Source organism: Polistes dominula, unplaced genomic scaffold (assembly GCF_049000335.1).
Source record: "Polistes dominula isolate Pdom_NZ unplaced genomic scaffold, Pdom_raw_medaka contig_24, whole genome shotgun sequence".
Taxonomy (NCBI): domain Eukaryota; kingdom Metazoa; phylum Arthropoda; class Insecta; order Hymenoptera; family Vespidae; genus Polistes; species Polistes dominula.
The window spans coordinates 6429778-6441241 of NW_028301150.1; the positions used below are offsets into that span (position 1 = coordinate 6429778).

At 30.1% G+C, this 11464-nt stretch overlaps 4 protein-coding genes across 4 annotated transcripts; 2 read left to right on the forward strand and 2 right to left on the reverse strand.

Moving 5' to 3' along the window:
• Positions 1-15: 15 nt before the first annotated feature.
• Nse4 (SMC5-SMC6 complex kleisin component Non-SMC element 1) lies at positions 16-2018 on the forward strand. Its single transcript, XM_015321492.2, has 8 exons — positions 16-237; positions 318-487; positions 552-653; positions 737-867; positions 1060-1174; positions 1241-1531; positions 1598-1716; positions 1794-2018. Exons 2-8 carry the CDS (start codon positions 373-375, stop codon positions 1863-1865), a joined length of 945 nt encoding a protein of 314 aa, XP_015176978.1. The 5' UTR covers positions 16-237; positions 318-372; the 3' UTR covers positions 1866-2018.
• Positions 2019-2029: 11 nt separating this feature from the next.
• ATPsynbeta (ATP synthase, beta subunit) lies at positions 2030-5276 on the reverse strand. Its single transcript, XM_015321489.2, has 7 exons — positions 5117-5276; positions 4137-4340; positions 3789-4052; positions 3356-3699; positions 3015-3240; positions 2705-2934; positions 2030-2623 (listed from the first exon to the last, which is right to left on the reverse strand). Exons 1-7 carry the CDS (start codon positions 5223-5225, stop codon positions 2450-2452), a joined length of 1551 nt encoding a protein of 516 aa, XP_015176975.1. The 5' UTR covers positions 5226-5276; the 3' UTR covers positions 2030-2449.
• Positions 5277-5425: 149 nt separating this feature from the next.
• On the forward strand, positions 5426-7231 carry LOC107066487 (uncharacterized). Its single transcript, XM_015321141.2, has 3 exons — positions 5426-6282; positions 6360-6551; positions 6646-7231. Exons 1-3 carry the CDS (start codon positions 5939-5941, stop codon positions 6662-6664), a joined length of 555 nt encoding a protein of 184 aa, XP_015176627.1. The 5' UTR covers positions 5426-5938; the 3' UTR covers positions 6665-7231.
• Positions 6743-9351, reverse strand: ArfGAP1 (ADP-ribosylation factor GTPase-activating protein 1). Its single transcript, XM_015321402.2, has 7 exons — positions 9191-9351; positions 8837-9118; positions 8242-8450; positions 8071-8185; positions 7883-7972; positions 7635-7810; positions 6743-7554 (listed from the first exon to the last, which is right to left on the reverse strand). The coding sequence occupies exons 1-7, from the start codon at positions 9248-9250 to the stop codon at positions 7446-7448; spliced, it is 1041 nt and encodes a 346-aa protein (XP_015176888.1). The 5' UTR covers positions 9251-9351; the 3' UTR covers positions 6743-7445.
• Between the last annotated feature and the right edge of the window lie 2113 nt (positions 9352-11464).

Here is an 11464-nt window from a genome sequence, read left to right on the forward strand (position 1 = left end):
ATAAATTAATCGATGCTTAGGTTTACTATCGAAAAATCGATTTGACCTAACCTACAATCACTAAGTTTGTTAGTTATTGTTAGATCCTAGTTCCTTAAAATTCGTAGAAGGTTAAGTTTACCAATTGTTTATCTCATTCTTTAGTGGTGTGATTATTAATTATAAATCTTTATAACACATATTTTATTTATTTTATTAGTAATAATATTCGTTATTAAACTAATTGTGTTGATACAAGTAGGGTTCTGATCATAGCATTTATTTATATATTTTTAAGTTCAATATACAAATACATTACATTTATAATAATTTTTCAGGCTTAGAACAATAAATTAAAAAAATATTAAAAAGTTTCTATTTCTGTCTAAAATAATGAACAGAAAAATGTCAGACGGTGTTGATGAATTAGAAATGCCTTCGGTAATTCGATCACCTGATGAAAGAAAAAAAGTTTTATGGAAAACTTTGTCTTGCGCATTGTCTCTTCGTAAGTAATATTGTGATTGATTTTAATTGAATGTTAATATTATCTCATTTTTTTCATTCTTTAGAAGAAAGAAATGAATCCCTGGACATAAATGATCTTAGAACTTTAGAAGAAGTTTTGAAGGAAGGAAATAACGCTGTTCTTGAATCAAGCCTCTATGAAAAAAGTATTATACTTTCATTTATGTGCAATGATGTATCTCATTGAATTAAATATTTCTACTAAAAAAATATAATTTTTATTTTGCAGTGAAGAATCAGAGTGAAATGTTTTTTGATTCTGAAGCAATCAATATATCATCTAAAATTATAACCAAATGTACTAAATCTTTAACACAAAATATCAGTTCATACAATCACATAGATTTTTCAACTAAAATTGTAAGCATTTAATCCCCTTGTATTATGATTTAAAGCATGGACCTACATACTGTATTTGGTGTTTTTTATGTTTGACTCTTAAAATTCACCACAAGTTTTACATATTGTTATAGCACAAAGGAATTTAATTAAATTAGCTAAGTAGATGTATAGTATAAAGGATACAATGATTGATATATTTGTATGTTTCAGTTATACCACATGCTTAAGCTCCCAGATACGTTATTAGAAAATCCAGATTGGTCTGTTTTAGAAACAGAAGTAACTAAATATATTAAAAGAGTACCTGAATATACAACTTTGCTAGGTAATTTTATAAGCTATAATTATAAATTTAGTAATTTATAAGCAAGGGAAATTTATATACTTTTAGGTTCATTAGCACCGTTAGAGAAAAAAGTAATTAATAAAAGAGTGGCTGTTAACAAATCTCAAGCTGTGATGAAATCGCCAGAAAATGTGGTAGTTGTTAACAAGGTCGAGGAAAGTGTAGAGGAGACTGTAGATAAAATAAAAAAATTTATAAAATATTATTACAAAAATAATGAAAAGCCATTGGACTTTTTTTGTTTAATTTTAAATCCAAATGATTTTGGTAAAACGATAGAAAATATGTTATATGTTTCGTTTCTTGTTAGAGATGGTTTCATTAAATTGGTTAAAGGTAATTATATATTTTGAGTTTTGATGAGCGCATAATTAAGTTATTTACTATATTTTGTTATTATAGATGATGCAGGAATACTTGTAATTCAACTTTGTTCCAAAGAAATGATATTACAAAGGAAACAGACTGGTACACATGTGAATATTCAAAATGTCATGTCTATAAATATGGAGCAGTGGAAAGTAATTATTATTATTAATCTAATATAACATACAAATGAAAAGTTATTTTTGAATATATAAAATTGATTTCTTTTTAGGTTCTAAAAGATGTATACAAATTAGAAAGGCCTATGTTAGATTTTAGAACCAAAGTTAATTGTCATACTTAAAACACTTACAAATTTCTACAGTGTTTTTGTAACAAATGTGTTGCATTGTTGTAAATAAATATTTTTATATATTTTTGTATTATATAAAAAAAGATTAAAGAGAAGAAATAAATGGACAAAATATGAGCTGTTTCATAGTTTTGTTTAAAATTATCTTACAAGGGTTTATTATTTTTAAATCGTTTTTATTTATATCTAACATATACCATAAAATTGTATATGTCATCGACAATATGATCACTGCGATGAAGTGTAAATGAGGATATTTTTAAAAAACGAAATTTACATTGGCGCAAATTGTATAAAATTTCTCTGTTTACTTATTACATTCATTAAAGTTTAACAATTTTTTGAATGAAGTTTTATTACATTATATATATATATATATTTATGGTATATTTCGATAATTATATTTTATTTCAGAAAGTAAAACTAAACAATGTTTTAAAATATGAACTATCTTCTTTTTTGCAAGAATGTTTATATTGTTAACCACAAATAAAATATTAACGATTAATCGTTTGATGATTTTTCTCATAGACTTATTATGGTACCTTTATGGCGTGACTTTTAACAAATACAATTTATTGTTTCGCTAATGTTTCAGCTTTAGCTACTACTTCTTCGATCGGACCCACCATATAGAATGCAACTTCTGGCAGGTGATCGTATTCTCCAGCTAAAATCTTTTGGAATCCTTTAATAGTTTCTTGCAATGGTACTAACTTGCCAGCATGACCGGTGAATACTTCGGCGACCTATTTAACAATATTTTATTAATGAAATAATTTCTCTTAATACATAAAATAAATAAAAATAAAAAATGAGATAATTCTTACCTGGAAAGGTTGAGATAAGAACCTTTGAATTTTACGGGCTCGTGCAACAGTAAGCTTGTCTTCTTCTGACAACTCATCCATACCTAAAATAGCAATGATATCTTGAAGGGATTTGTAATCCTGTAAAATCTTTTGTACACCACGAGCGATATTATAATGTTCAGTGCCGATAATATTGGGATCCATGATACGAGATGTCGAATCCAACGGATCCACAGCTGGGTAGATACCTATTTACAGATAATTAAAATCATTAGAAATTATCTAGATATAAAATTTGATAAATAAATTGTTAAGAAAAAGTTATTACCAAGCTCAGCAATAGCACGCGACAGTACAGTGGTCGCGTCTAAATGAGCAAAGGTAGTAGCAGGAGCAGGATCTGTTAAATCATCGGCAGGTACGTAAATAGCTTGTACGGAAGTAATAGATCCCTTTTTGGTTGTAGTAATACGTTCCTGCATGGTACCCATGTCAGTTGCCAAGGTTGGTTGATAACCTACAGCTGATGGAATACGACCTAACAAAGCTGATACCTAAATAAAAATGTAAAAGAAGATACAAAACTTAATAATTTTAACAAGCGTTAGGAAAACATATTGAAGTATTAATTGAATTATATGTTTAAGTTTTATTTAACTAATAGCGTACCTCTGAACCAGCTTGTGTGAACCTAAAAATGTTGTCAATGAACAATAGTACATCTTGTCCTTCTTGATCGCGGAAATATTCAGCAACAGTCAAACCAGTTAAAGCTACACGAGCACGAGCGCCCGGTGGTTCGTTCATTTGACCATATACAAGTGCTACCTTAGAAGTTTTATCCTTTAAGGAAATAACACCGGATTCAATCATTTCATGATATAAATCGTTGCCTTCGCGCGTTCTTTCTCCTACACCAGCAAATACAGAGTAACCACCATGAGCTTTAGCAACGTTGTTAATGAGCTCCATAATAAGCACAGTTTTACCAACCCCAGCACCGCCAAATAGACCTATATTTAAAGAAAAAAACAAAATGATACGTAGCAGCATAAACAGAATTGTAGTATATTCAAGATTATAATTATTATTTGAATCTTACCAATCTTTCCTCCTTTGGCATAAGGAGCAAGTAAATCTACGACTTTAATTCCAGTTACTAAAATTTCTTGTTCTACTGACATTTCTACAAATTCAGGTGCATCTGCGTGAATAGGAGCTAACTTATCGGTACCAATGGGACCACGTTCGTCAATGGGTTCGCCAATTACATTAATAATACGGCCCAGAGTTTCAGCACCAACGGGAATACGAATGGGATAACCAGAATCCAAAACACTCTGACCACGTACCAAACCTTCAGTACCTATAAATATATTACAATAGGACAGTTATATAAAAATAACATTTTAAAAGATTATTTAATATATTTCAACTATAATACACATACCATCCATAGCAATAGTACGAACAGTATTTTCACCAAGATGTTGGGCTACTTCCAGTACTAGCCTGGGGCTTCTGTTTTGTACTTCCAATGCATTAAGAATAGGTGGAAGAGCATCTTCGAATTGTACATCCACGACGGCACCAATGACAGCAACAACTTTGCCTTGAGCACCTTTTGCTGATGCTGCTTTGGCATAGTTTTTCTCTAAAAATAAAATCAATTCGTCTAATATTAGAAACGGAAAGTATTGAATAAATTCTATTTATTATTGATTGTAAAATAACAAATTTATAAATCAAGTCTGATGTTTAAACAATAGAAGTGGACTACATAACACTTATGAAAATGTTGTTACATAATATAAAATATATGAAGTATTTTTTCAGATAAAATGATTTATATAGTTTTTCTTGACTATTACAATCAATGATTAATAATTCGTATTTTATTCTTCTGTAAAGTTTTAAACATGACTAAATTTTAACAAATGAAAAGTACTTTACTTGTCATTAGATCACAATGAAACGAGAGTATGAAATATTTTCGGAGATTTAAAAATGGGATTTAAAAAGTCGCATGTTTCGTAATTATTAAATATTTTCGATGTACAATAAATTGAAGAAGTATTACCTTGCAAGAATAATTCGACAGACTATATAATCGCCATATTGGTTACAATAGTATCTTACTGATCCGTTCGAATAATACAATTATATAATCGTTAGGACGGAGAGCACATTTAAAGATATTCGTAAATGACAATTTCAAAAGCGATTTCTTAGATCAAAATTTTCTTCTCCTTTATTCTTTAACGAAAAAAATAGAATAAATATTTAAAACGTATATTTAAAAGGGATAGTTTCTTACGTAGAAAAGTTACGATGGAGACAGTGGAGATAGCGGAAAAAGGGATGTTACACGTTATCGGAATTTTCTATATGGAGTAATGAAGTATTTATAATAAACTACAATCTACTTACTGTCCACTGATACGGTAGCAGCTACTTTAGCAACTTCATTTTGAAAAAGGGTGGGTTTGACGGCCCTTAAAGCCCCAGCGGCTGCCCTCGATACGGCGCTTAACATCATGGCCGGTCAAGTGAGGAAAGACTACCAAAGTATTCTTCCCTACTGCAGTCCACATCCCCTGACTATATTGCGCATACGCAACTTGTTACAATTCTATTGCGCATATCGATTGCGCACGCTTGTATTCATTAATGTGATCATGTAATATTTTAGCGATAATTTCCCTTTATTTCTTTTTCTTTCTTTTCAATTGACATGATAATAATTTCATTCAAGTAAAAATAAATTCTTTCCCCTATTTTTTATCTTTAATATGAAAATAATGCAATTCTCGAATGTCGTAATATAATTATTTTTACTGAGTGTTGCAATCGATCGAAAATGATTGTGGTTTTACACCTAAATGTTCATTCATTTGCGTTTTCTTGAAAACTAACTTTAAAATTAGTTAAATTTTAATTGTTACGAGTAAAAGATGTCTTTTTTTCATAAAATGTTATTTTAATATTGCAAGTGTTTATTAATAATAATATAAAATATATATGTGTCGTAAGAGCTAACAGTATTTTCCTTGTTTACAATTTGACTAGGGATATTTTTGTCTTCATTTATTTTACCAGTAAAATTTAATTTTCTGAAGTTTCCTACGCTGAAGTCTTACAGAAAAGTTCTTTAACGACATGTGAGAATAATAATATTTTTCAGTATAGCTTGATATTGTTATGGGGACCTTACATATATAAAAACAAGATATTCTTAATTAACTATTTATAATGAATGATAAATCAGTTATTAAGAATCCTTCATGCAGTTCTGCATTTAAATCTAGTTGGTCTAAAAATGATAAATTTTTATTATTAAAAAGTCTTAAACTTTATGGGCATAAAAATGTAGCTGCTATATCTACATTTCTCACTAATAAATCTCAAGATGATATTAAGGATACGATAAATTGTTTAAAAATTAAATCTAAGGTCGTAAATAAAAAAAAATCTTTAATAAATGATTGGATAGAAAGTAAACTAATTAAAAAGAAAAATAAAATGATCCGGCAAGCATTACTTTTTATATCTCTTTTCGAAAAAAATTCTTTTGACAACAAGATAAGTGACTATAGGTAATTTTATATATAACAATTAATTATTTTTTAGTATTCTATCTGTAAAAACAGTTATATTCTTTTCTTCTTTTCAGAGAAATTTATCGTTATCTTTATAAGTTGTCCTGTGGCATGAAAAACACCAATCTTTCAGAATTGAATCAAGATATACTATACAAAACTTTGACAGAAATTGACTATAAAATTACAACTAAACCTCAAAAAGAAGAAATTATGTTACATATAGAAAAACTTCGTAACAAAAATATAAAAACTTATCCTGGCAAGTAAGTAGTTTTTTTTACATCAATATATTATAATTTTATATATTTCTGTTGAAATTTGTATTAAATTTATTCAATTACTTTCATTATTTTACAGAAAAGCTGCTAATAAATAAATAATGTTGAAAAATATCCTGAATTTGTAAATATTTATTTTTAATGTAATTTTATTCTAATTAAATCATGTTAATATGTTTACTATCATTGCCATATATTTTTAATGCATCGATTTCCATTAAGGGTTCAGCGTTACACATTTGTAACCATCACTGGAATCTTTTTTTTGTAGTGTGGTAGCAATTACATTAATTTATATTAACGCTTTCTTAACTTATAATAAAATAAATTATTGTTAATAACAGTAATGTTATAATATATATTTTATAACTGTTATAAACATTTTTATAGAACTATATTATTTTACTTCCATTGCTGCTGTATAATTTCTTTCTTTTATAGATTACATATGTGATTCATTTGGCAATTGCAATAAAACAACCTCGCTAATTAATTATTGCGTATCTATTATGATAAAATATTGTTAAAATTAATTATACGTAGCAGATACATTTACTGGAAAATGAGTATATATGTATATATACGTGTGCATATGCGGCAAGTTATACTTTACACATTTATAAAGATGTGAATTTATAAGAGAATAAATTATATTTTATATTTAATACTAGTCCTAATGCTTTTTATAATAAATGCAAGAAATAATTAAATACTACTAATTTTGGTAAAATAATTTTTACAAGATAATACAATTAGCTTTCTTTTCATTTTTAGTTTTGAATTTCACCTTGTGAAATTATTTGTAGATTCATAATTCCATTAATCTGCATAGAAGATAGAAATAAATGACACTTTCAAAGTGCTATTAACTTCCTATTTTTAACTTCCTGAAGGGAAGTTTACATTCATTGATGTATCGTTTGATTGTTCTGATTCATCGCCCCAATTCCAGTTAGAATTATCTAAACTTGGATAAGTAGTAGGACTCCTAAAACAGATTTAATTTTTTTTATTATTCTATATATGTATATAAATTTATTTAAATGATGTATTAAATAATATATTTACTTTGCGCTAGGGCTAGTTATTAAAGATGATTTTTCATTAGAACTTGATTGTTTGTCCATATTATTTTGGTAAGCATTTGGTGAGTTTTGATAGTGTTCTCCGATGCTATATTGACTTTGTTCTGCTGTATTCATACCACCGATATCGCCCCAACCTTTCCTTCCCAAATCTCCCACCTAATAATTATTTTCATTTATTTGTTGAACTTAGTAAAATAATAATAATGAAATATTTAATGAAATATTAACCTTGGACGCTGCAAGTTCTCCAATTTTAATGGCATTCTCAGTAGCTTTAGACGCTATTTTGGACGCATTAGAAGAAAATAATTGCCAACCCTACAAAGACAGCTTTTTGAATACTTATGAAAATTTAATAAGTAATATGTAAAGATACATATGTTGAAATTAACTTTAATGATATAAAATTATCTCACACTGCTTAAAGATGATACAGCATTGTCAAAGAATTCTTGAGACATACTCTTAGGAGGCGCTTCCATTTGAAAACCAAATCCGCTGTATTTACCTCCTTGATTGGGCGGTATATTTCTATAAAATAAATAAAATAAGAACAAAATTTCAACAAAAAAGTAAGAATTACTTACTCTGGACGATTAGCATTTTCGCTTTGTCTTCTAGCAAAAAAAGATTCAGTTTGAGCTTTAATGGCAGGGGAATTAGCGTTCTGATAACTGGCAGTTATATCGTTTTGATAAGCAGATTGATCTTGTTGTTCCGATTGTTGTTGGGATTGAAATACAGTTACTTTGGATTCAGTAGGACTCCAAGAATTTCCTTGCGCCAATGTAGCAATCTATAAGTAAAACAAATTAATTAAAATATAATTAACCCTTCCAATGGTGAATATTCTTAACTAAAATGCTTTGCAGGGATAGAATACATTATTGCTAGCGCTAGTTCCATTGATTAATTATACCAGGCATAGCTAATAACAAATTATAATCATTTCCTCCCAAATAAAATAATGCTAAAAAGTTTCTTTCCAGCATAATTCAGGTGCGACAAAACTTGAAACTATAATTAACACTCACAAACTGACATTACTTCTTCGCATTCATATCGACAAATGCATATATGCGTTTATAGTCTACGCTGACAACTTATATTAAATGCATATAAGCATCCATAGCATTCAAAAGATTATTAATAATAATATAGAATGTAAACGTTATTATTGACCTTATCCCTGTACAATGCAGCTGCTTTGGTATTATATTTTTGAGAAATGGGCATAGAGTTATCCCAATCAGGTTGGGCTTCGAAGAACTCTCGTGCTAGTTTATTACCGCCAACTTTCATTTTTTCTAATTCTATTTCTTTCCATTTGTCCATAGAAATGGATCGTACGAATGATAAATGAACTCCAAGTCCTCTGTGCTTTCCTGAACATTCAAGGCATATCCAGATGCCATATGTAACTGAAGCCCATTGTGGATTATGTGTACCACACTCGAAACACCTCTAAAGAATAAAATGATAGTAGACAATCGTAATTCATTTCAATAAAATTTCAATTGGTAATTAATGTCTTACGTTATTTTCATTTTTAACTTTAAGTTGATTTAAAATTTGCCGAGTACGTGGACTAGCCATAATGTCAATATTAGTCAATATATGTATCACAAATTAAATGCATTGCCAACGATACATACTCTAAACACACATATATATATAAGCAACAATGTCCGCGCAGTAGAGATAAATATATCGATAGTAATATCGATATATATAAATTCAATCGAAATATCGAAATATCGATATGCAACTGAACGTCTGAAATATGCAACAACACTGCCTCCTACAGCGTGTTTACCACGTAGGTTGCCTATCTGCAGGAGGATTGTAAATATACTTGTAATAATAGTAAATTTACCAAACTAACTTATTTTGATTTCTGTAAATTTTTAATTTAATTAAATGATTATATATTTCGATATTTTTAAATAACTTTCTAATATACGAAAGTATTTTATTAATATAATTAAATTTATTAATATTTTATTAAATTTCTCGTGATATGAAAGAATATAATATTTGTATGCGTCTCTAATATTTTATTGCTATAATTTACTTTATTAATATATTATTGATAATCTTCACCTTTTAATCTTGAATCGATAAAACGATATTTTCATAAGATTACCAACACGATACCTTCTCACTACATATACAATTTTATTCTAATTCTTCTAACAAAAAGAAACGAAAGTAATACAAAATGAATTACCTGCGACATTCATTGTTATAGCATTGAATCGAAAATGTTTTCTTTAATCGTATTTGTATCTTAATTTTTAAACAATTCTATGAACATTTACGTTTAAACTATAGAATAATTAAATTTACAAAAGAAAAGGAAGGGGATAAGGGAATAAAGGTAAAAGTGTAACGAAATGGAAGGAGAAGGTTTTGGTTTGGTTGGAAAGTGAGGAATGAATGGATGGTAGTCGATGAGTAAAGTAGTCGGTAGTGGAGAGGGGGGAAAGCGCGTGAAAGAGGGATAAAAAGGACAAAAGGAGAAAGAGAGGGTGAACAAAGACAAAAGAAGTTCATTACGAAGTTCAGTAGTAGTAAGGCGTAGAGTACTGCAGCAGTTTTGTTCATATGATGACGAAGGGCTGAAAGGGACGTCGTGAAACGCTTCTAAATATGCTCACATATACACATACGAATGGGGTCCATATGAAATCGAATGAGTCAAGAAATCGATGATTTTTTCTCAACTCTTAGTTTTTTCACAAATATTAATAATTATTCTCACTTTTTTCAAAATTATATTACTGCGTCTTAGAATGCATCGTCGTTTTTGAAATCATTTAAATTAATTTTGAATAATATGAATTAAAGTTTATCGCGTTTGCGAACTGACTTCTTTCTTTCTTTTTTTTTAATCATTTGGAAATTGTCTTTTTTTATATCTCCCCCGTACATTTGATCATTCTCGTTTCGATCCTCCTCCCTCGTCGTCTTATTTGGGAGAATCTCTGCTCTCGACCACGTTTCGTTTCACGCGGGGACATCTTGTCCGGGTAGTAGAATAAAAGGGGCAGTGGAGCTAGGATTCGAGGGGTACGTTCGATGGATGGGGAGCACAAGGACGGACGGGGTGCAGGAGGTTGAGAGGTTAGACGAAGAGAGAGAGAGAGAGAGGGAGAAAGGAATGGGGAACATTGTCGAAAAAAAGAATAGTATACTGCTTCATCGTAGGCACGTTCACTGTGCGCGCATAACTTGCTAGAGGGGGTCGAAAACGCGCGGACCCCGGGGCTTTGCAGAATGAGAAGAGAAGAGAAGAGGAAATGAGAGTAGAGAAAGAAAGAAAGAAAGAAAGAAAGAAAGAAAGAAAGAGACAGAGAGAGGAGAAAAGAAGAGAAAAGATGAGAAGAAAGCGTAGAGAAGAGCGAAGAGGAGAAGGGAACGGATGAGGACGTGTGGTATACACCAAAAGACGTAATACGTACGTGTGTGTTTCTGTGTGTGTATTCGAATGCCGAACGTGGCGTACCAACGAAACAAAATCGATATGCATGATTCACGCACGCGAGGAGTCACTGGAAGGGGGGTGGAGAGTTTGGTAGGGTTCTTACGTGGGGAGAAGGGGAAGCTCTAGATAGATAGAGGGGGAGAGAAAACAAATGTGTGCGTGGATGAATGCGTGGTTGGTTAGTTGGTTGGTTGATTGGTTGGATGCGTGCGTACGTGCGTGCGAGCGTGCGAGCGCATTTTTTTTACGCGTGTAGTATATTATGGAAAAGAAAGAAGGGAGGGGGAAAGAAGGGTAGGATGTAGGGTGCAAAGAGAGAGAAA

Excerpts from the sequence above, each read along its gene's own strand:
- Nse4 (XM_015321492.2), top strand. The coding sequence starts at position 373 with ATGAACAGAAAAATGTCAGACGGTGTTGATGAATTAGAAATGCCTTCG. Across the intron at positions 488-551 it reads GTCTTGCGCATTGTCTCTTC|AAGAAAGAAATGAATCCCTG; the intron begins GTAAGTAATATT and ends TTCATTCTTTAG. Across the intron at positions 654-736 it reads ATCAAGCCTCTATGAAAAAA|TGAAGAATCAGAGTGAAATG; the intron begins GTATTATACTTT and ends TTTATTTTGCAG.
- ATPsynbeta (XM_015321489.2), bottom strand. The coding sequence starts at position 5,225 with ATGATGTTAAGCGCCGTATCGAGGGCAGCCGCTGGGGCTTTAAGGGCC. Across the intron at positions 4,053-4,136 it reads TCGTACTATTGCTATGGATG|GTACTGAAGGTTTGGTACGT; the intron begins GTATGTGTATTA and ends ATATATTTATAG. Across the intron at positions 3,700-3,788 it reads TGCCAAAGGAGGAAAGATTG|GTCTATTTGGCGGTGCTGGG; the intron begins GTAAGATTCAAA and ends CTTTAAATATAG.
- LOC107066487 (XM_015321141.2), top strand. The coding sequence starts at position 5,939 with ATGAATGATAAATCAGTTATTAAGAATCCTTCATGCAGTTCTGCATTT. Across the intron at positions 6,283-6,359 it reads AACAAGATAAGTGACTATAG|AGAAATTTATCGTTATCTTT; the intron begins GTAATTTTATAT and ends TCTTCTTTTCAG.
- ArfGAP1 (XM_015321402.2), bottom strand. The coding sequence starts at position 9,250 with ATGGCTAGTCCACGTACTCGGCAAATTTTAAATCAACTTAAAGTTAAA. Across the intron at positions 9,119-9,190 it reads AAGTTAAAAATGAAAATAAC|AGGTGTTTCGAGTGTGGTAC; the intron begins GTAAGACATTAA and ends TTTATTCTTTAG. Across the intron at positions 7,811-7,882 it reads GAGAACTTGCAGCGTCCAAG|GTGGGAGATTTGGGAAGGAA; the intron begins GTTAATATTTCA and ends AATAATTATTAG.